Source organism: Hyperolius riggenbachi, chromosome 7, assembly GCF_040937935.1.
Source record: "Hyperolius riggenbachi isolate aHypRig1 chromosome 7, aHypRig1.pri, whole genome shotgun sequence".
Classification (NCBI taxonomy): Eukaryota; Metazoa; Chordata; class Amphibia; order Anura; family Hyperoliidae; genus Hyperolius; species Hyperolius riggenbachi.
The window spans coordinates 744,424-769,685 of record NC_090652.1 but is presented as its reverse complement, the minus strand read 5'-3'; the positions used below and the strand labels follow the sequence as shown (position 1 = coordinate 769,685).

The 25,262-nt window shown below is 49.3% G+C and overlaps 1 protein-coding gene across 1 annotated transcript in view; it reads left to right on the top strand.

Moving 5' to 3' along the window:
- Positions 1 to 25,262, top strand: part of RHOT2 (ras homolog family member T2) — a 166,301-nt gene that overhangs the window by 94,866 nt on the left and 46,173 nt on the right. Inside the window, exons 11-14 of the mRNA XM_068243463.1 lie at positions 3,302 to 3,422; positions 5,546 to 5,630; positions 15,642 to 15,787; positions 23,305 to 23,405. Of these exons, the coding sequence (XP_068099564.1) occupies positions 3,302 to 3,422; positions 5,546 to 5,630; positions 15,642 to 15,787; positions 23,305 to 23,405 (453 nt within the window). The remainder of the gene's footprint in view (positions 1 to 3,301; positions 3,423 to 5,545; positions 5,631 to 15,641; positions 15,788 to 23,304; positions 23,406 to 25,262) is intronic.

The following is a 25,262-nucleotide window of genomic DNA, read 5'->3' as shown; positions in this document are numbered from 1 at the left end:
TGCCAATATCACAATTAGCTAGATGGGTGCTGGACACAACCTGAAGGTGTTTAAACCAGAAACGTTTGTCTACCACCTTCTCTCACAAAGATATGGTTTTCTCTGAAATGAAATATAATAATACGTGTTTGATATCTGGACGTAATAGAGGACATAGGCAACCTACAGATCTCGTTGTCTGCATTATTTTTCTTTCTCCCTCTGACAGAGGGTGGATCTGGAGCATGTGGCAGAGACTGCCCCTCTCTGATTACCATCTCCACCCTCCAGCAGAGACCGGGTTACACTGCTGGGCACACAGGCTGCCCCTCTCTGATTACCATCTCCACCCTCCAGCAGAGACTGGGTTACACTGCTGGGCACACAGGCTGCCCCTCTCTGATTACCATCTCCACCCTCCAGCAGAGACCGGGTTACACTGCTGGGCACACAGGCTTCCCCTCTCTGATTACCATCTCCACCCTCCAGCAGAGACTGGGTTACACTGCTGGGCACACAGGCTGCCCCTCTCTGATTACCATCTCCACCCTCCAGCAGAGACCGGGTTACACTGCTGGGCACACAGGCTGCCCCTCTCTGATTACCATCTCCACCCTCCAGCAGAGAAGGGTTACACTGCTGGGCACACAGGCTGCCCCTCTCTGATTACCATCTCCACCCTCCAGCAGAGAAGGGTTACACTGCTGGACACACAGGCTGCCCCTCTCTGATTACCATCTCCACCCTCCAGCAGAGAAGGGTTACACTGCTGGGCACACAGGCTGCCCCTCTCTGATTACCATCTCCACCCTCCAGCAGAGAAGGGTTACACTGCTGGGCACACAGGCTGCCCCTCTCTGATTACCATCTCCACCCTCCAGCAGAGAAGGGTTACACTGCTGGACACACAGGCTGCCCCTCTCTGATTACCATCTCCACCCTCCAGCAGAGACCGGGTTACACTGCTGGGCACACAGGCTGCCCCTCTCTGATTACCATCTCCACCCTCCAGCAGAGACCGGGTTACACTGCTGGACACACAGGCTGCCCCTCTCTGATTACCATCTCCACCCTCCAGCAGAGAAGGGTTACACTGCTGGGCACACAGACTGCCCCTCTATGATTACCATCTCCCCCCTCCAGCAGAGACCGGGTTACACTGCTGGGCACACAGGCTGCCCCTCTCTGATTACCATCTCCACCCTCCAGCAGAGAAGGGTTACACTGCTGGGCACACAGGCTGCCCCTCTCTGATTACCATCTCCACCCTCCAGCAGAGAAGGGTTACACTGCTGGACACACAGGCTGCCCCTCTCTGATTACCATCTCCACCCTCCAGCAGAGAAGGGTTACACTGCTGGGCACACAGACTGCCCCTCTATGATTACCATCTCCACCCTCCAGCAGAGAAGGGTTACACTGCTGGGCACACAGGCTGCCCAGAGTCCCTGCTTGCCTATCCATATACCGTCAAGGATTCTGGCATTTCTTTATCATTGGACTATTACCCGCAGAACTTTCTAACTTCTGTATAAACTGGCAATTCCAAAGAACACGGTAATTCTACAGACTGCTCAGACTGTATCCAGTTATCAGTTTTACTTTTATTCTCATTATTTTACTACATCAGTCCGTTCATTGTTAGATACTTTTTGACAGTTTTCTGTACTTATTTTTCTGCATTATTTTATTATAAAGTAAACAATTAAAATCATTTGTGTAAGCGGTTGATCTGAATAGCTTTGCAGAGTCCCGCTTTTCTGAGAGAACGTTTCCATAACTGTGTTTATTAATACTGTTATATTTTGCTCTCTCTAGAGAGGTTGCTGAAATAACCCTCTTTCCTACAGGACTTGCTAGAGTTATTTGCGTATTTGCACACTAATGCCAATTGGAAGCAGCTACCTGATCCTCTATATTAGATCACAGAGTGTATAGATCAAAATTGGACCAGGTGTGGACTTACCAACCAATCCAAAAGGTTACTTTGCCTGCAGTGCTGACTGCCTTCAGGATTCCCTCAGGGGCTGAGTCTGACTGGTAAACTGCAGCCAAGGGAACAGGAACTGGAGGGTGACATCACACCTCTCACTCCTCCTCTTCCTGTATTAGCACAGGAGGGGGGATGGACAGGAATTGGAGGGTGACGTCACACCTCTCACTCCTCCTCTTCCTGTATTAGCACAGGAGGGGGGATGGACAGGAAGTGCAGGATGACGTCACACCTCTCACTCCTCCTCTTCCTGTATTAGCACAGAACAGGGGCGTGGATAGGAATTAGAGGGTGACGTCACAGCTCTCACTCCTCCCCTTCCTTTATTAGCACAGGAGGGGGAATGGACAGGAATTAGAGGGTGACGTCACAGCTCTCACTCCTCCCCTTCCTTTATTAGCACAGGAGGGGTATGGACAGGAAGTGGGTGACATCACACCTCTCACCCCTCCTCTTCCTGTATTAGTACAGGAGGGGGATGGACAGGAAGTGGGTGACATCACACCTCTCACCCCTCCTTTTCCTGTATTAGCACAGGAGGGGGATGGACAGGAAGTGGGTGACCTCACACCTCTCACTCCTCCTCTTCCTGTATTAGCACAGGAGGGGGATGGACAGGAAGTGGAGCGTGATGTCACACCTCTCACTCCTCTTCCTGTATTAGCACAGGAGGGGGATGGACAGGAAGTGGAGGGTGACGTCACATCTCTCACTCCTCCTCTTCCTGTATTAGCATAGGAGGGGGATGGACAGGAAGTGGAGGGTGACATCACACCTCTCACTCCTCATCTTCCTGTATTAGCACAGGAGGGGGATGGGCAGGAAGTGGATGGACAGGAAGTGGAGGGTGACATCACACCTCTCACTCCTCACCTTCCTGTATTAGCACAGGAGGGGGATGGACAGGAAGTGGAGGGTGACGTCACATCTCTCACTCCTCCTCTTCCTGTATTAGCACAAGAGGGGGGATGGACAGGAAGTGGAGGGTGACGTCACACCTCTCACTCCTCCTCTTCCTGTATTAGCATAGGAGGGGGATGGACAGGAAGTGGATTGTGACATCACAGCTCTCACTCCTCCTCTTCCTGTATTAGCACAAGAGGGGGGATGGACAGGAAGTGGAGGGTGACGTCACATCTCTCACTCCTCCTCTTTCTGTATTAGCATAGGAGGGGGATGGACAGGAAGTGGATTGTGACATTACAGCTCTCACTCCTCATCTTCCTGTATTAGCACAGGAGGGGGATGCATAGGAAAATGGTGCTTATTATATTGTTGCTATGGAAATACTGGAAGAAATCTATTCTGTTGTTTATTTTCTTGATTCAGGCTTCCTCTTCCTGAACACCCTGTTTATCCAGCGGGGGCGCCACGAGACCACATGGACCATTTTGCGACGTTTTGGATATGACGATGCCCTGGAACTGACAGACGACTACCTCTACCCACCGTGAGTCCAGAGTCCTCTGTCCATGTTTATTCTTCTATGCCGGGTAACACTTGGGGATTGCAGGTGATCTCACGCACTGCAGATCGCAACTTACGTATTCTGTACCGTCCCACCGTCATTTCCAACACATCTGTAATTCAAGTAGTGATTGCCCATGGAAATTGCATGTGCCATGCGTTAAGGCGGTCCACGTGCCACGCGATAAGGTGCTCCACGTGCCATGCGGTAAGGCGCTCCACGTGCCATGCGGTAAGGTGCTTCACGTGCCACGTGGTAAGGCGCTCCACGTGCCACGTGGTAAGGCGCTCCACGTGCCACGTGGTAAGGCGCTCCACGTGCCACGCGGTAAGGCGCTCCACGTGCCACGTGGTAAGGCGCTCCACGTGCCACGCGGTAAGGCGCTCCACGTGCCACGCGGTAAGGCGCTCCACGTGCCACGCGGTAAGGCTGTCCACGTGCCACGCGGTAAGGCTGTCCACGTGCCACGCGATAAGGCTGTCCACGTGCCACGCGATAAGGCTGTCCACGTGCCACGCGATAAGGCTGTCCACGTGCCACGCGGTAAGGCTGTCCACGTGCCACGCGATAAGGCTGTCCACGTGCCACGCGATAAGGTTGTTTACGTGCCACGCGATAAAGTGCTCCACGTGCCACGCGATAAAGTGATCCATTTTGCCCAATCACAGAGGTTTCCAGAAATCATGGCAGGCCCATAGAGATACATTATATGCGATTTCATATCACGTGAAAGCCCCTGCCATTCCCCCTGTGCTGCTATCTTGCCTGAGAATACGCGAGGATCTGATAAAGCAATACATGGTACTTGCATTGTGGATTTTACTTCTCTTTTAAAATACGTGCATGTGACCTCCATTGTTTGCAGTACGGTATGGCTCAAGTGTGGCTCCTGGTGAAGGGTTAAGCCCTCGTCACACACTGTCAATTATGATTGGCCAATCACTGACCGATTGTACCACCTCCCTGTAGTATGAGGGGTAACAGATACTGAATGCTATGAGCAGACAGTGCAGGTAACCTTCATACTGCATGGAAGTGATAAGACTGGCCAGTGTGCAGCAAGCTTCAGTGTGATATCTGTCACTGGTTCTGTTCTACATTTATACATTACCTGTTTATTCAGCCTACTGCATTGTGGGGCAGGAATAGGTGACAGTCTAGCTGCTGGCTCCTCCCCCCAGGCCCGCTATCGTGTCTGATAATTGCTGCATTGTGGGGCAGGAATAGGTAACAGTCTAGCTGCTGTCTCCTCCCCCCCAGGCCCCGCTATCCTGTCTGATAATTGCTGCATTGTGGGGCAGGAATAGGTAACAGTCTAGCTGCTGTCTCCTCCCCCCCAGGCCCCGCTATCCTCTCTGATAATTGCTGCATTGTGGGGCAGGAATAGGTGACAGTCTAGCTGCTGTCTCCTCCCCCCCAGGCCCCGCTATCCTGTCTGATAATTGCTGCATTGTGGGGCCGGAATAGGTAACAGTCTAGCAGCTGGCTCCTCCCCCACAGACACCCCCAAACGTGTCTGATAATTGCTGCATTGTGGGGCAGGAATAGGTGACAGTCTAGCTGCTGTCTCCTCCCCCATAGGCCCCGCTATCGTGTCTGATAATTGCTGCATTGTGGGGCAGGAATAGGTAACAGTCTAGCGGCTGGCTCCTCCCCCACAGGCCCCGCTATCGTATCTGATAATTGCTGCATTGTGGGGCCGGAATAGGTAACAGTCTAGCGGCTGGCTCCTCCCCCACAGGCCCCGCTATCGTATCTGATAATTGCTGCATTGTGGGGCAGGAATAGGTGACAGTCTAGCAGCTGGCTCCTCCCCCCCAGGCCCCGCTATCCTCTCTGATAATTGCTGCATTGTGGGGCAGGAATAGGTGACAGTCTAGCTGCTGTCTCCTCCCCCCCAGGCCCCGCTATCCTGTCTGATAATTGCTGCATTGTGGGGCAGGAATAGGTGACAGTCTAGCTGCTGGCTCCTCCCCCACAGGCCCCGCTATCCTGTCTGATAATTGCTGCATTGTGGGGCAGGAATAGGTGACAGTCTAGCGGCTGGCTCCTCCCCCACAGGCCCCGCTATCGTATCTGATAATTGCTTCTCTTCCTCCCTACAGGCTGCGAGTTCCGCATGATTCCTCCACGGAGCTCAACCACTTCGGCTACCAGTTCCTGCAGAGGACCTTCGAGAAGCATGACCTGGTGAGTGTCCGCCTGTTTCTGCCTGGAGTCACACATAACCGAGCTGATGTTTCTGGGGGTGTAGGGAGGGGCAACACAGTCCCTTCCTTGGGGTAGCTGGGAAGGGGAGGGGCTGTCACAGGTGTAGGGAGGAGCAGTACAAGTTGGTAGATTGTAATTCCACACCACAGGTTTGAGGACCGTTGTTAGTAGTGAAATGCCCACTGGTGGCCAAGGCCAAGTTTCTCTGCAGACTGCCTGATGTTGTCATTGAGAATCCTCATGTATTCCTCTTTTTTCATGGTGCCGTTTACTGTCCAATTTACGCTTCCGTCCATTTACTGAAAAAATAACCCCAAAGCACTAGGTTCCCACCACCATGTGTGACAGCGGGGATGGTGTTCTTTGGGTTGAAGGCTTCTCCTTTTTACGCCAAACAATTCAATTATTGTTTCATCTGACATAACACAGAAGACCAGAAGTCTTCTTCGTTGCCCAGATGAGCATTTGCAAAGGCCAAGCGAGCTTCTGTGTGCCTTATCTGGAGAAGTGGTGTCCTCCTTGGTCTGCATCCGTGGAACCCAGCAGTGTGCAGTGTCCGTCGGATTGTCTGCCTTGAGACATTGCCACCAGCAGAGCCCAGATTCACCAGGATGGCCTTGGTGGTGATCCTTGGATTCTTTATCACCTCTCTCACTATCCTCCTGGCCAGCACAGGTGCCACTTTTGGCTTCTGACCACGTCCTCTGAGATTTTCCACAGTGCGGAACATCTTTTTTAATAATACTTTGCACTGTAGCCACTGGAACTTGAAAACATTTAGAAATGGCCTTGTAGCCCTTTCCTGACTTGTGAGCAGCCACAATGTGCAATCGCAGTTCCTCACTGAGCACCTTTGTCTTAAGGTGCATACACACATCAGACCATAGTCTTTGGAAAATGAAAGACCACAGACCAATCTTACCACCCTTCCTGTAGTATAAGAGCCATACTCTACACAGTCTATTCTATGGAGCTGAACTCCACATCAGACAGAAATCTTACCCCCTTCCATGTAGTATGAGAGCCACACCTACACAGTCTATTCTATGGAGCTGAACTCCCCATCAGATAGAAATCTTACCCCCTTCCATGTAGTATGAGAGCCACACCTACACAGTCTATTCTATGGAGCTGCACTCCCCATCAGACAGAAATCTTACCCCCTTCCATGTAGTATGAGAGCCACACCTACACAGTCTATTCTATGGAGCTGCACTCCCCATCAGACAGAAATCTTACCCCCTTCCATGTAGTATGAGAGCCACACCTACACAGTCTATTCTATGGAGCTGCACTCCCCATCAGACAGAAATCTTACCCCCTTCCATGTAGTATGAGAGCCACACCTACACAGTCTATTCTATGGAGCTGCACTCCCCATCAGACAGAAATCTTACCCCCTTCCATGTAGTATGAGAGCCACACCTACACAGTCTATTCTATGGAGCTGCACTCCCCATCAGACAGAAATCTTACCACCCTCCATGTAGTATGAGAGCCACACCTACACAGTCTATTCTATGGAGCTGCACTCCCCATCAGACAGAAATCTTACCCCCTTCCATGTAGTATGAGAGCCACACCTACACAGTCTATTCTATGGAGCTGCGCTCCCCATCAGACAGAAATCTTACCCCCTTCCATGTAGTATGAGAGCCACACCTACACAGTCTCTTCTATGGAGCTGCACTCCCCATCAGACAGAAATCTTACCCCCCTCCATGTAGTATGAGAGCCACACCTACACAGTCTATTCTATGGAGCTGCACTCCCCATCAGACAGAAATCTTACCTCCTTCCATGTAGTATGAGAGCCATACTCTACACAGTCTATTCTATGGAGCTGCACTCCCCATCAGACAGAAATCTTACCCCCTTCCATGTAGTATGAGAGCCACACCTACACAGTCTATTCTATGGAGCTGCACTCCCCATCAGACAGAAATCTTACCCCCCTCCATGTAGTATGAGAGCCATACTCTACACAGTCTATTCTATGGAGCTGCACTCCCCATCAGACAGAGATCTTACCCCCTTCCATGTAGTATGAGAGCCATACTCTACACAGTCTATTCTATGGAGCTGCACTCCCCATCAGACAGAAATCTTACCCCCTTCCATGTAGTATGAGAGCCACACCTACACAGTCTATTCTATGGAGCTGAACTCCCCATCAGACAGAAATCTTACCCCCCTCCATGTAGGATGAGAGCCATACTCTACACAGTCTATTCTATGGAGCTGCACTCCCCATCAGACAGAAATCTTACCACCCTTCATGTAGTATGAGACTGAGCCATACCTACACAGTCTATTCTATGGAGCTGCACTCCCCATCAGACAGAAATCTTACCTCCTTCCATGTAGTATGAGAGCCATACTCTACACAGTCTATTCTATGGAGCTGCACTCCCCATCAGACAGAAATCTTACCCCCTTCCATGTAGTATGAGAGCCACACCTACACAGTCTATTCTATGGAGCTGCACTCCCCATCAGACAGAAATCTTACCCCCCTCCATGTAGTATGAGAGCCATACTCTACACAGTCTATTCTATGGAGCTGCACTCCCCATCAGACAGAGATCTTACCCCCTTCCATGTAGTATGAGAGCCACACCTACACAGTCTATTCTATGGAGCTGCACTCCCCATCAGACAGAGATCTTACCCCCTTCCATGTAGTATGAGAGCCACACCTACACAGTCTATTCTATGGAGCTGCACTCCCCATCAGACAGAAATCTTACCTCCTTCCATGTAGTATGAGAGCCATACTCTACACAGTCTATTCTATGGAGCTGCACTCCCCATCAGACAGAAATCTTACCCCCTTCCATGTAGTATGAGAGCCACACCTACACAGTCTATTCTATGGAGCTGCACTCCCCATCAGACAGAAATCTTACCCCCTTCCATGTAGTATGAGAGCCATACTCTACACAGTCTATTCTATGGAGCTGCACTCCCCATCAGACAGAAATCTTACCCCCTTCCATGTAGTATGAGAGCCACACCTACACAGTCTATTCTATGGAGCTGCACTCCCCATCAGACAGAGATCTTACCCCCTTCCATGTAGTATGAGAGCCACACCTACACAGTCTATTCTATGGAGCTGCACTCCCCATCAGACAGAAATCTTACCCCCTTCCATGCAGTATGAGAGCCACGCCTACACAGTCTATTCTATGGAGCTGCACTCCCCATCAGACAGAAATCTTACCCCCCTCCATGTAGTATGAGAGCCATACTCTACACAGTCTATTCTATGGAGCTGATCTCCCCATCAGACAGAAATCTTACCCCCTTCCATGTAGTATGAGAGCCATACCTACACAGTCTATTCTATGGAGCTGCACTCCCCATCAGACAGAGATCTTACCCCCTTCCATGTAGTATGAGAGCCACACCTACACAGTCTATTCTATGGAGCTGAACTCCCCATTAGATAGAAATCTTACCCCCTCCCATGTAGTATGAGAGCCACACCTACACAGTCTATTCTATGGAACTGCACTCCCCATCAGACAGGAATCTTACCCCCTTCCATGTAGTATGAGAGCCACACCTACACAGTCTATTCTATGGAGCTGCACTCCCCATCAGACAGAAATCTTACCTCCTTCCATGTAGTATGAGAGCCATACTCTACACAGTCTATTCTATGGAGCTGCACTCCCCATCAGACAGAAATCTTACCCCCTTCCATGTAGTATGAGAGCCACACCTACACAGTCTATTCTATGGAGCTGCACTCCCCATCAGACAGAAATCTTACCCCCCTCCATGTAGTATGAGAGCCATACTCTACACAGTCTATTCTATGGAGCTGCACTCCCCATCAGACAGAGATCTTACCCCCTTCCATGTAGTATGAGAGCCACACCTACACAGTCTATTCTATGGAGCTGCACTCCCCATCAGACAGAGATCTTACCCCCTTCCATGTAGTATGAGAGCCACACCTACACAGTCTATTCTATGGAGCTGCACTCCCCATCAGACAGAAATCTTACCTCCTTCCATGTAGTATGAGAGCCATACTCTACACAGTCTATTCTATGGAGCTGCACTCCCCATCAGACAGAAATCTTACCCCCTTCCATGTAGTATGAGAGCCACACCTACACAGTCTATTCTATGGAGCTGCACTCCCCATCAGACAGAAATCTTACCCCCTTCCATGTAGTATGAGAGCCATACTCTACACAGTCTATTCTATGGAGCTGCACTCCCCATCAGACAGAAATCTTACCCCCTTCCATGTAGTATGAGAGCCACACCTACACAGTCTATTCTATGGAGCTGCACTCCCCATCAGACAGAGATCTTACCCCCTTCCATGTAGTATGAGAGCCACACCTACACAGTCTATTCTATGGAGCTGCACTCCCCATCAGACAGAAATCTTACCCCCTTCCATGCAGTATGAGAGCCACGCCTACACAGTCTATTCTATGGAGCTGCACTCCCCATCAGACAGAAATCTTACCCCCCTCCATGTAGTATGAGAGCCATACTCTACACAGTCTATTCTATGGAGCTGATCTCCCCATCAGACAGAAATCTTACCCCCTTCCATGTAGTATGAGAGCCATACCTACACAGTCTATTCTATGGAGCTGCACTCCCCATCAGACAGAGATCTTACCCCCTTCCATGTAGTATGAGAGCCACACCTACACAGTCTATTCTATGGAGCTGAACTCCCCATTAGATAGAAATCTTACCCCCTCCCATGTAGTATGAGAGCCACACCTACACAGTCTATTCTATGGAACTGCACTCCCCATCAGACAGGAATCTTACCCCCTTCCATGTAGTATCAGAGCCACACCTACACAGTCTATTCTATGGAGCTGCACTCCCCATCAGACAGAAATCTTACCCCCTTCCATGTAGTATGAGAGCCACACCTACACAGTCTATTCTATGGAGCTGCACTCCCCATCAGATAGAAATCTTACCCCCTCCCATGTAGTATGAGAGCCACACCTACACAGTCTATTCTATGGAACTGCACTCCCCATCAGACAGGAATCTTACCCCCTTCCATGTAGTATCAGAGCCACACCTACACAGTCTATTCTATGGAGCTGCACTCCCCATCAGACAGAAATCTTACCCCCTTCCATGTAGTATGAGAGCCACACCTACACAGTCTATTCTATGGAGCTGCACTCCCCATCAGACAGAAATCTTACCCCCTTCCATGTAGTATGAGAGCCACACCTACACAGTCTATTCTATGGAGCTGCACTCCCCATCAGACAGAAATCTTACCCCCTTCCATGTAGTATGAGAGCCACACCTACACAGTCTATTCTATGGAGCTGCACTCCCCATCAGACAGAAATCTTACCCCCCTCCATGTAGTATGAGAGCCATACCTACACAGTCTATTCTATGGAGCTGCACTCCCCATCAGACAGAAATCTTACCCCCTTCCATGTAGTATGAGAGCCACACCTACACAGTCTATTCTATGGAGCTGAACTCCCCATCAGACAGAAATCTTACCCCCCTCCATGTAGTATGAGAGCCATACCTACACAGTCTATTCTATGGAGCTGCACTCCCCATCAGACAGAAATCTTACCCCCTTCCATGTAGTATGAGAGCCACACCTACACAGTCTATTCTATGGAGCTGCACTCCCCATCAGACAGAAATCTTACCCCCTTCCATGTAGTATGAGAGCCACACCTACACAGTCTATTCTATGGAGCTGCACTCCCCATCAGACAGAAATATTACCCCCTTCCATGTAGTATGAGAGCCATACCTACACAGTCTATTCTATGGAGCTGCACTCCCCATCAGACAGAAATCTTACCCCCTTCCATGTAGTATGAGAGCCACACCTACACAGTCTATTCTATGGAGCTGCACTCCCCATCAGACAGAAATCTTACCCCCTTCCATGTAGTATGAGAGCCACACCTACACAGTCTATTCTATGGAGCTGCACTCCCCATCAGACAGAAATCTTACCCCCTTACGTGTAGTATGAGAGCCACACCTACACAGTCTATTCTATGGAGCTGCACTCCCCATCAGACAGAAATCTTACCCCCTTTCATGTAGTATGAGAGCCACACCTACACAGTCTATTCTATGGAGCTGCACTCCCCATCAGACAGAAATCTTACCCCCTTACGTGTAGTATGAGAGCCACACCTACACAGTCTATTCTATGGAGCCCAACTCCCCATCAGACAGAAATCTTACCCCCTTCCATGTAGTATGAGAGCCACACCTGCACAGTCTATTCTATGCAGCTGCACTCCCCATCAGACAGAAATCTTACCACCCTCCATGTAGTATGAGAGCCACACCTACACAGTCTATTCTATGGAGCTGCACTCCCCATCAGATAGAAATCTTACCCCCTTCCATGTAGTATGAGAGCCACACCTACACAGTCTATTCTATGGAGCTGCACTCCCCATCAGACAGGAATCTTACCCCCTTCCATGTAGTATGAGAGCCACACCTACACAGTCTGTTCTATGGAGCTGCACTCCCCATCAGACAGAAATCTTACCCCCTTTCATGTAGTATGAGAGCCACACCTACACAGTCTATTCTATGCAGCTGCACTCCCCATCAGACAGAAATCTTACCACCCTCCATGTAGTATGAGAGCCACACCTACACAGTCTATTCTATGGAGCTGCACTCCCCATCAGATAGAAATCTTACCCCCTTCCATGTAGTATGAGAGCCACACCTACACAGTCTATTCTATGGAGCTGCACTCCCCATCAGACAGGAATCTTACCCCCTTCCATGTAGTATGAGAGCCATACTCTACACAGTCTATTCTATGGAGCTGATCTCCCCATCAGACAGAAATCTTACCCCCTTCCATGTAGTATGAGAGCCACACCTACACAGTCTATTCTATGGCGCTGCACTCCCCATCAGACAGAAATCTTACCCCCTTCCATGTAGTATGAGAGCCACACCTACACAGTCTATTCTATGGAGCTGCACTCCCCATCAGACAGAAATCTCACCCCCTTCCATGTAGTATGAGAGCCACACCTACACAGTCTATTCTATGGAGCTGCACTCCCCCATCAGACAGAAATCTTACCCCCTTCCATGTAGTATGAGAGCCATACCTACACAGTCTATTCTATGGAGCTGCACTCCCCATCAGACAGAAATCTTACCCCCTTCCATGTAGTATGAGAGCCACACCTACACAGTCTATTCTATGGAGCTGCACTCCCCATCAGACAGGAATCTTACCCCCTTCCATGTAGTATGAGAGCCACACCTACACAGTCTATTCTATGGAGCTGAACTCCCCATCAGATAAAAATCTTTGCAAGATGCTGCACACACAGATGCTGTACACACACAAAAGATCAGTATCTGCAAAATATCTGTTCCTGCCAAAGATCCGTTCCTGCAAATTGCATTCATAGTCTATGAGATCTGCAGATCATCATACACACCTTGTTTAACAGACATTCATCTGCAGATCATAATCTGCAGATGAATGTCAGTTAAATCATGTGTGGAAGGGGGTAAGATCTCTGATGGGGAGTGCAGCTCCATAGAATAGACTGTGTAGGTGTGGCTCTCATACTACATGGAAGTGGGTAAGATTTCTGTCTGATGGGGAGTGCAGCTCCATAGAATAGACTGTGTAGGTGTGGCTCTCATACTACATGGAAGGGGGTAAGATTTCTGTCTGATGAGGAGTGCAGCTCCATAGAAAAGACTGTGTAGGTGTGGCTCTCATACTACATGAAGGGTGGTAAGATTTCTGTCTGATGAGGAGTGCAGCTCCATAGAAAAGACTGTGTAGAGTATGGCTCTCATACTACATGAAGGGTGGTAAGATTTCTGTCTGATGTGGAGTGCAGCTCCATAGAATAGACTGTGTAGGTGTGGCTCTCATACTACATGGAAGGGGGTAAGATTTCTGTCTGATGGTGAGTGCAGCTCCATAGAATAGACTGTGTAGGTGTGGCTCTCATACTACATGGAAGGGGGTAAGATTTCTGTCTGATGGGGAGTGCAGCTCCATAGAATAGACTGTGTAGGTATGGCTCTCATACTACATGGAAGGGGGTAAGATTTCTATCTGATGGGGAGTGCAGCTCCATAGAATAGACTGTGTAGGTGTGGCTCTCATACTACATGAAAGGGGGTAAGATTTCTGTCTGATGAGGAGTGCAGCTCCATAGAATAGGCTGTGTAGGTGTGGCTCTCATACTACATGGAAGGGGGTAAGATTTCTATCTGATGGGGAGTGCAGCTCCATAGAATAGACTGTGTAGGTGTGGCTCTCATACTACATGGAAGGGGGTAAGATTTCTGTCTGATGGGGAGTGCAGCTCCATAGAATAGACTGTGTAGGTATGGCTCTCATACTACATGGAAGGGGGTAAGATTTCTGTCTGATGGGGAGTGCAGCTCCATAGAATAGACTGTGTAAGTGTGGCTCTCATACTACATGGAAGGGGGTAAGATTTCTGTCTGATGGGGAGTTCAGTTCCATAGAATAGACTGTGTAGGTGTGGCTCTCATACTACATGGAAGGGGGTAAGATTTCTGTCTGATGGGGAGTGCAGCTCCATAGAATAGACTGTGTAGGTGTGGCTCTCATACTACATGGAAGGGGGTAAGATTTCTGTCTGATGGGGAGTGCAGCTCCGTAGAATAGACTGTGTAGGTGTGGCTCTCATACTACATGGAAGGGGGTAAGATTTCTATCTGATGGGGAGTTCAGCTCCATAGAATAGACTGTGTAGAGTATGGCTCTCATACTACATGGAAGGGGGTAAGATTTCTGCCTGATGGGGAGTGCAGCTCCATAGAATAGACTGTGTAGGTGTGGCTCTCATACTACATGGAAGGGGGTAAGATTTCTGTCTGATGGGGAGTGCAGCTCCATAGAATAGACTGTGTAGGTGTGGCTCTCATACTACATGGAAGGGGGTAAGATTTCTGTCTGATGGGGAGTGCAGCTCCATAGAATAGACTGTGTAGGTGTGGCTCTCATACTACATGGAAGGGGGTAAGATTTCTGTCTGATGGGGAGTGCAGCTCCATAGAATAGACTGTGTAGGTGTGGCTCTCATACTACATGGAAGGGGGTAAGATTTCTGTCTGATGGGGAGTGCAGCTCCGTAGAATAGACTGTGTAGAGTATGGCTCTCATACTACATGGAAGGGGGTAAGATTTCTATCTGATGGGGAGTTCAGCTCCATAGAATAGACTGTGTAGAGTATGGCTCTCATACTACATGGAAGGGGGTAAGATTTCTATCTGATGGGGAGTGCAGCTCCATAGAATAGACTGTGTAGGTGTGGCTCTCATACTACATGGAAGGGGGTAAGATTTCTGTCTGATGGGGAGTGCAGCTCCATAGAATAGACTGTGTAGGTGTGGCTCTCATACTACATGGAAGGGGGTAAGATTTCTATCTGATGGGGAGTTCAGCTCCATAGAATAGACTGTGTAGAGTATGGCTCTCATACTACATGAAGGGTGGTAAGATTGGTCTGTGATCTTTCATTTTCCAAAGACTATAGTCTGATGTGTGTATGAGCCTTTAGCCATGACTGTCCACAAACCACCTGCAGAGAGCTGCTGTTTTTCACCTGTTGAATTCAGTAAAGTAGCTGTTACCAATTAATCAGGGTAATTGGAATGCTTTAGAACAGCTTGGACTATTTGGAATGATATAGAACTTTGGATTTTCCCACAGACTGTGACAGTTTTGCTCAAATGTAAATAAAAGCCGAGAAATGTTTTTTCCATAATAATGCCTCTTGTACATCATCTTATTATCTTTTGGGAGACACCTATGTCATGTCCTGTCAACAAAATTACTTGTTGGTTGTAGAAAAGTAACTTGAAAATTTGCCAGCGTTAATGAATAATTATGGGCAGCACTCACTGTAAATACTAAATAATAATAAATGACGTGAGCTTGGAGTCATTCTCTTTTCTGTCCACAGGATGGCGATGGCGCTCTGAGTCCTTCTGAGCTGCAAAGCTTCTTCAGTGTTTTCCCGTATACCCCGTGGGGCCCCGAGCTGCAGAGCACTGTGTGTATGGCAGAGAGAGGCCTGCTGCCCCTGCACGGGTACCTGTGCCAGTGGACGTAAGTTACCCCCACACCCTGCACATATATCACAGTGCCTGGAGGAGTTATGTGTTCCTATCTATCCTGGGCTGAGTGTGTGCAGACAATCCCAGCTACCCCTTCCTCTCATCAGCTGATAGAGAGATGTTTCTGCTGATGAGGAAGGGGTAGCTGGAATTGTCTGCACACACTCAGCCCAGGATAGAGAGATGCTTCAGCTGATGAGAGGAAGGGGTAGCTGGAATTGTCTGCACACACTCAGCCCAGGATAGAGAGATGCTTCAGCTGATGAGAGGAAGGGGTAGCTGGGATTGTCTGCACACACTCAGCCCAGGATAGAGAGATGCTTCAGCTGATGAGAGGAAGGGGTAGCTGGGATTGTCTGCACACACTCAACCCAGGATAGAGAGATGCTTCAGCTGATGGGAGGAGGGGGTAGCTGGGATTGTCTGCACACACTCAGCCCAGGATAGAGAGATGCTTCAGCTGATGGGAGGAAGGGGTAGCTGGGATTGTCTGCACACACTCAGCCCAGGATAGAGAGATGCTTCAGCTGATGGGAGGAGGGGGTAGCTGGGATTGTCTGCACACACTCAGCCCAGGATAGAGAGATGCTTCAGCTGATGAGAGGAAGGGGTAGCTGGAATTGTCTGCACACACTCAGCCCAGGATAGAGAGATGCTTCAGCTGATGAGAGGAAGGGGTAGCTGGGATTGTCTGCACACACTCAGCCCAGGATAGAGAGATGCTTCAGCTGATGGGAGGAAGGGGTAGCTGGGATTGTCTGCACACACTCAGCCCAGGATAGAGAGATGCTTCAGCTGATGGGAGGAGGGGGTAGCTGGGATTGTCTGCACACACTCAGCCCAGGATAGATGCTTCAGCTGATGAGAGGAAGGGGTAGCTGGGATTGTCTGCACACACTCAGCCCAGGATAGAGAGATGCTTCAGCTGATGGGAGGAAGGGGTGGCTGGGATAGTCCGCACACACTCAGCCCAGGATAGAGAGATGCTTCAGCTGATGGGAGGAAGGGGTAGCTGGGATTGTCTGCACACACTCAGCCCAGGATAGAGAGATGCTTCAGCTGATGAGAGGAAGGGGTAGCTGGAATTGTCTGCACACACTCAGCCCAGGATAGATGCTTCAGCTGATGAGAGGAAGGGGTAGCTGGGATTGTCTGCACACACTCAGCCCAGGATAGAGAGATGCTTCAGCTGATGAGAGGAAGGGGTAGCTGGGACTGTCTGCACACACTCAGCCCAGGATAGAGAGATGCTTCAGCTGATGAGAGGAAGGGGTAGCTGGGATTGTCTGCACACACTCAGCCCAGGATAGAGAGATGCTTCAGCTGATGGGAGGAAGGGGTAGCTGGGATTGTCTGCACACACTCAGCCCAGGATAGAGAGATGCTTCAGCTGATGAGAGGAAGGGGTAGCTGGGATTGTCTGCACACACTCAGCCCAGGATAGAGAGATGCTTCAGCTGATGGGAGGAGGGGGTAGCTGGGATTGTCTGCACACACTCAGCCCAGGATAGAGAGATGCTTCAGCTGATGGGAGGAAGGGGTAGCTGGGATTGTCTGCACACACTCAGCCCAGGATAGAGAGATGCTTCAGCTGATGGGAGGAGGGGGTAGCTGGGATTGTCTGCACACACTCAGCCCAGGATAGAGAGATGCTTCAGCTGATGAGAGGAAGGGGTAGCTGGGATTGTCTGCACACACTCAGCCCAGGATAGAGAGATGCTTCAGCTGATGGGAGGAGGGGGTAGCTGGGATTGTCTGCACACACTCAGCCCAGGATAGAGAGATGCTTCAGCTGATGGGAGGAAGGGGTGGCTGGGATTGTCTGCACACACTCAGCCCAGGATAGAGAGATGCTTCAGCTGATGGGAGGAGGGGGTAGCTGGGATTGTCTGCACACACTCAGCCCAGGATAGAGAGATGCTTCAGCTGATGAGAGGAAGGGGTAGCTGGAATTGTCTGCACACACTCAGCCCAGGATAGAGAGATGCTTCAGCTGATGAGAGGAAGGGGTAGCTGGGATTGTCTGCACACACTCAGCCCAGGATAGAGAGATGCTTCAGCTGATGGGAGGAGGGGGTAGCTGGGATTGTCTGCACACACTCAGCCCAGGATAGAGAGATGCTTCAGCTGATGAGAGGAAGGGGTAGCTGGAATTGTCTGCACACACTCAGCCCAGGATAGAGAGATGCTTCAGCTGATGAGAGGAAGGGGTAGCTGGGATTGTCTGCACACACTCAACCCAGGATAGAGAGATGCTTCAGCTGATGGGAGGAGGGGGTAGCTGGGATTGTCTGCACACACTCAGCCCAGGATAGAGAGATGCTTCAGCTGATGGGAGGAAGGGGTAGCTGGGATTGTCTGCACACACTCAGCCCAGGATAGAGAGATGCTTCAGCTGATGGGAGGAGGGGGTAGCTGGGATTGTCTGCACACACTCAGCCCAGGATAGAGAGATGCTTCAGCTGATGAGAGGAAGGGGTAGCTGGAATTGTCTGCACACACTCAGCCCAGGATAGAGAGATGCTTCAGCTGATGAGAGGAAGGGGTAGCTGGGATTGTCTGCACACACTCAGCCCAGGATAGAGAGATGCTTCAGCTGATGGGAGGAAGGGGTAGCTGGGATTGTCTGCACACACTCAGCCCAGGATAGAGAGATGCTTCAGCTGATGGGAGGAGGGGGTAGCTGGGATTGTCTGCACACACTCAGCCCAGGATAGATGCTTCAGCTGATGAGAGGAAGGGGTAGCTGGGATTGTCTGCACACACTCAGCCCAGGATAGAGAGATGCTTCAGCTGATGGGAGGAAGGGGTGGCTGGGATAGTCCGCACACACTCAGCCCAGGATAGAGAGATGCTTCAGCTGATGGGAGGAAGGGGTGGCTGGGATTGTCTGCACACGCTCAGCCCAGGATAGAGAGATGCTTCAGCTGATGGGAGGAAGGGGTGGCTGGGATTGTCTGCACACACTCAGCCCAGGATAAAGAGATGCTTCAGCTGATGAGAGGAAGGGGTAGCTGGGATTGTCTGCACACACTCAGCCCAGGATAGATGCTTCAGCTGATGGGAGGAAGGGGTAGCTGGGATTGTCTGCACACACTCAGCCCAGGATAGAGAGATGCTTCAGCTGATGGGAGGAAGGGGTAGCTGGGATTGTCTGCACACACTCAGCCCAGGATAGAGAGATGCTTCAGCTGATGGGAGGAGGGGGTAGCTGGGATTGTCTGCACACACTCAGCCCAGGATAGATGCTTCAGCTGATGGGAGGAAGGGGTAGCTGGGATTGTCTGCACACACTCAGCCCAGGATAGAGAGATGCTTCAGCTGATGGGAGGAAGGGGTAGCTGGGATTGTCTGCACACACTCAGCCCAGGATAGAGAGATGCTTCAGCTGATGGGAGGAGGGGGTAGCTGGGATTGTCTGCACACACTCAGCCCAGGATAGATGCTTCAGCTGATGAGAGGAAGGGGTAGTTGGGATTGTCTGGAGATGGCAGCCTCGGCAGCTTGCTCTGTCTTTTTATGTTTGTTTTATGTATTTTTGTTTTTCAACATTGCCTTGTGCAACCCAACCCGGATAACCTTCACCAGTGAACAGCTACTGAGCATTCGGAACTTCGACAAATGTAATCTACCCCTGGATATTTCATCTACTCTTGATCTTCTGGGGATTCTGACCAGTGGAGCTACAGTGCTGAACCAGGCAGTGAGGCTTAGAAGAAGAGGCAAGCACTCCGGGATCCAGACTCGCTTTCCACGCAGAGGACTGCGCTCTCCACTACCTGGAATCCTACTCTCTAATGTCAGGTCCATATGCAACAAACTGGACGAGCTTCAACTACTGATCAGAATCTCTCTGCGGTTATTTGCTTCACAGAAACTTGGCTATCTGAGCTTATTCCAGACAACGCTCTGCAGATTAATGGATTTACACTCTACAGATCTGACCGGGACCCACTTACTTCTGGCAAAACCAAAGGTGGAGGACTCTGCTTCTATATTAATGATAGATGGAGCACGGATGTTACAGTTATTAAGAGGACATGCTCGGCTGGGCTGGAAACTCTCTTTATAAACTGCAGACTCTACTATTCACCCCGTGAGATCTCTTCATTTATTTTGGCTGCTGTGTACATCCCTCCACAAACATGTATGCAGCCTGCGCTCCAAGATCTCGCAGATCAAATCACTGAGGTGGAAAGGGAGTACCCCGATTCTTTTTTTATCATACTAGGGGATTTCAACAGTGCTAATCTTTCCAAAGAACTCCCCAAATACAGGCAACACGTCACAAGCGCAACTAGAGAAGGTAAGACACTTGATCACTGTTACACTACGACTAAGGACTCATATCACTCTGTCAGCAGGGCAGCTTTGGGGAACTCTGATCATGCTGTTATACAGCTTATCCCAACCTACACCCAAAGACTAAAAACTGCCAAACCTGTAGTGACCACAGTTAAAGGGGCACTATGGCAAAAATTTAAAATATGTGCAAACATAAACAAATAAGAATTACGTTTATTCCAGAGTGAAATGAGCAATAAATGACTTTTCTCCTATGTTGCTGTCACTTACAGCAGGTAGTAGAAATGTTACAGAAGAGTCAGGTTTTGGACTAGCCCATCTCTTCATAGGGGATTCTCAAGGATTTCTTTATTTTCCAAAGCACTTAGTGAATGGCAGTTGCTCTTCTCAACTGCCAAAACACTGTGTAGCGAGCAGGAAAGCTGTCCAGCATCATTGTTTAAATCCTTTTTAGGGAATATCTTTATAAAGAATAAAAGCCTTGCTGAGAATCCCCTGTTAAGGGATGGACTAGTCCAAAACCTGTCACTTCTGTCAGGTTTCTACTACCTATTGTAAGTGACAGCAGCATAGGAGAAAAGTCATTTATGGCTCATTTTACTCTGGAAAAAACGTACTTTTTATTTGTATATGTTTGAACATATTCTAAATTTTTTGCCATAGTGACCCTTTAAGAAATGGACTAGCGAAGCTGTAGACAAACTGCAGAACTGCTTTGATTTGACTGACTGGAATATATTTAAAGAATCCACCAGTGACCTAAATGAATACACTGACGCTGTGACATCATATATTACCTTTTGTGCAGAGTCCTGTACCCCCACAAAATAAGTGCACCAGGTACAATAACGATAAACCCTGGTTCACATCACATCTTAGGAAGCTGCGCCTCGATAAAGAAAGGGCATATCGTACAGGCGATAAAGTCCTCTACAAAGCTGCGAAATACAAACTGCAGAGAGACATTACTGACACAAAAAAGATTATTCTAAAAAACTTGAGGAAAAATGTTCCACGGCCGACTCGTCCACAATATGAAAATCTCTACATGAAATTACCAGCTACAGGAATAATTCTCCCCCCTCACTACACAACCTGCAGCTTGCAAATGAACTGAATACATTTTATTGCAGGTTTGACACTACCAACAAAAGCCAAACACACCAAGTCAGTTTGCATCTGTGCAACAGGCAAACTGAACACTCTTCCTGTCAGCCATCGTCTCCACCCCCTGCGGTGCCTCAGCATCTACACAACACAGGAGGCCAGACACAATCTGCTAACCTGTCCCCAGATGTGCATGCTCTAACAATATGCCAAACAGATGTAAACAGACTCTTCAAAAGACAGAATGGAAATAAATCGCCTGGACCAGACGGTGTAACTGCGAAATGTCTGAAACTGTGCCGACCAATTAGCTCCTGTATTCAGACATATTCAAATCATCTCTGGAACTCTCAATTGTTCCTGCCTGTTTTAAAAGCTCAACTATTGTACTAATTCCAAAAAAATCAAAACCTACATGCTTAAATGATTACAGGCCTGTTGCCCTGACATCATTGGTCATGAAAGCATTTGAAAAACTGATAATGACTTATCTGAAATCTATCACAGATCCCCTGCTGGACTCTTTGCAATTTGCCTACAGGCCTAATAGATCCGCAGACGATGCCGTGAACATGTGTATGCATTATGTACTACAGCATTTAGATAACCCAGGAACCTACACCAGGATTTTATTTATAGATTTCAGCTCTGCATTTAATACCATAATTCCATCACTGCTACACAGCAAGCTCTCCCAGCTACACATACCTGAATCCATCTGCAAATGGATAACCGATTTCTTAACCGACAGAAGACAGCGTGTTAGACTTGGTAAACTCACATCCATCTCTCTGACCGTCAGTACTGGTGCATCCCAGGGCTGTGTGCTTTCCCCACTGCTCTACTCACTGTACACCAATGACTGCATCTCCACAGATCCATCTGTTAAGGTTCTGAAGTTTGCAGACGACACAACAGTAGTTGGTCTCATACATAACGGGGATGAGTCTGCATACAGGAATGTGGTGGGACAGCTTTCCTCCTGGTGCAGCAGCAACAACTTGGAACTAAATGTTCTCAAAACCATGGAGATGATAATAGACTTTAGGAGATCTCCCCCCCAGCACCTCCCCTTAACCATAAATGGATCCACAATAACCCAAGTAGAGTCATTCAAGTTTCTTGGGTCCACAATCTCAAACAACCTAAAATGGGACAACAACACTGCCACTATCATCAAGAAAGCGCAGCAGAGGATGTACCATCTACGGCAGCTGGAAAAGTTTGGCCTACCTCAAAATCTAATGGTGCAGTTCTACACTGCAATCATCAAATCCACCATAACATCATCTATGACTGTATGGTTCAGCTCCTGCTCAGCATTAGAAAAGGGGAGGCTGCAGCGCATCATCCTATCAGCGGAAAGGATAATTGGCTGTAGCTTACCTTCCCTGCGGGATCTTTACACTAGCAGGTGCAGAAAGAGAGCAACCAAAATTACCTCTGACCCCTCCCCCTGCTCTCTCCATCTTCCCAAGACTGCCTCTGACCCCTCCCCCTGCTCTCTCCATCTTCCCAAGACTGCCTCTGACCCCTCCCACCCTGCTCACTCCATCTTCCCAAGACTGCCTCTGACCCCTCCCACCCTGCTCACTCCATCTTCCAGCGCATGCCTTCAGAAGTAAGATTCTGGTCAATCGCTACCAAAACCTCCAGACACAGGAACAGCTTTTTTCCTCAAGCGGTAGCCATACTTATTGCTGAACCACGTTAGAGCTGCTAGGACTTGATCGTAATCAGCACAGAGCTGTAAATGAACAATTCTCACATTGCTTACTGCCACTATACTTATAATGTCCTTAACTTGTAATATTCACACTGTCTGTCCTTGTATTGTTTGTGTTTGTTAAGCAACTGCCAAGACAAATTCCTTGCAGGTGCAAACTTACTTGGCGAAAATAAATTGATTGTGATTAGCTGAAGCATTGAGTGGTCCACACTGACACGTAGGGTTTATCATGGGTGTCCCCTGGAATAATTGCTGTGTTTTTCCGGAAGGAATATGTTATTGTTTCTATTGAACTGCACAGAACATGATAACCTGTAATTCCCAGTCTCTCTTACCCGTGTCCTCTTCTCTCCCTGCTTTGTTGGCAGTCTGGTGGCGTATCTGGATGTGCACCGGTGCCTGGAACACCTGGGGTATCTGGGGTATCCCATCCTGTGTGAGCAAGACAGCCAGACGCAGGCTATCACTGGTATGTACCGCCTCCTACACTGGTATGTACCGCCTCCTATCACTGGTATGTACCGCCTCCTGTCACTGGTATGTACCGCCTCCTATCCCTGGTATGTACCGCATCCTATCACTGGTATGTACTGCCTCCTGTCACTGGTATGTACCGCCTCCTATCACTGTTATGTACCGCCTCCTATCACTGGTATGTACCGCCTCCTATCACTGGTATGTACCGCCTCCTATCACTGGTATGTACCGCCTCCTATCACTGTTATGTACCACCTCCTATCACTGTTATGTACCGCCTCCTATCACTGTTATGTACCGCCTCCTATCACTGTTATGTACCGCCTCCTATCACTGGTATGTACCGCCTCCTATCACTGGTATGTACCACCTCCTCTCACTGGTATGTACCGCCTCCTATCACTGGTATGTGCCGCCTCCTGTCACTGGTATGTACCGCCTCCTATCACTAGTATGTACCGCCTCCTGTCACTGGTATGTACCGCCTCCTATCACTGGTATGTACCGCCTCCTATCACTGGTATGTACTGCCTCCTGTCACTGGTATGTACCGCCTCCTATCACTGTTATGTACCGCCTCCTGTCACTGGTATGTACCGCCTCCTGTCACTGGTATGTACCGCCTCCTATCACTAGTATGTACCGCCTCCTACACTGGTATGTACCGCCTCCTATCACTGGTATGTACCGCCTCCTGTCACTGGTATGTACCGCCTCCTATCACTAGTATGTACCGCCTCCTGTCACTGGTATGTACCGCCTCCTATCACTGGTATGTACCGCCTCCTATCACTGTTATGTACCGCCTCCTATCACTGGTATGTACCGCCTCCTGTCACTGGTATGTACCGCCTCCTGTCACTGGTATGTACCGCCTCCTGTCACTGGTATGTACCGCCTCCTATCACTAGTATGTACCGCCTCCTATCACTGTTATGTACCGCCTCCTGTCACTGGTATGTACCGCCTCCTATCACTGGTATGTACCGCCTCCTGTCACTGGTATGTACCGCCTCCTATCACTGGTATGTACCGCCTCCTATCACTGGTATGAACCGCATCCTATCACTGGTACGTACCGCCTCCTATGCCTGGTATGTACCACCTCCTATCACTGGTATGTACCGCCTCTTCTCACTGGTATGTACCACCTCCTATCACTGGTATGTACCGCCTCTTCTCACTGGTATGTACCACCTCCTATCACTGGTATGTACCGCCTCTTCTCACTGGTATGTACCGCCTCCTATCACTGGTATGTACCGCCTCCTATCACTGGTATGTACCGCCTCCTACACTGGTATGTACCGCCTCCTATCACTGGTATGTACCGCCTCCTGTCACTGGTATGTACCGCCTCCTATCCCTGGTATGTACCGCATCCTATCACTGGTATGTACTGCCTCCTGTCACTGGTATGTACCGCCTCCTATCCCTGGTATGAACCGCATCCTATCACTGGTATGTACTGCCTCCTGTCACTGGTATGTACCGCCTCCTATCACTGTTATGTACCGCCTCCTATCACTGGTATGTACCGCCTCCTATCACTGGTATGTACCGCCTCCTATCACTGGTATGTACCGCCTCCTATCACTGGTATGTACCGCCTCCTATCACTGGTATGTACCGCCTCCTATCACTGTTATGTACCACCTCCTATCACTGTTATGTACCGCCTCCTATCACTGTTATGTACCGCCTCCTATCACTGGTATGTACCACCTCCTCTCACTGGTATGTGCCACCTCCTATTACTGGTACGTACCGCCTCCTACCCCTGGTATGTACCACCTCCTATCCCTGGTATGTACCGCCTCCTATCACTGGTATGTACCGCCTCCTATCA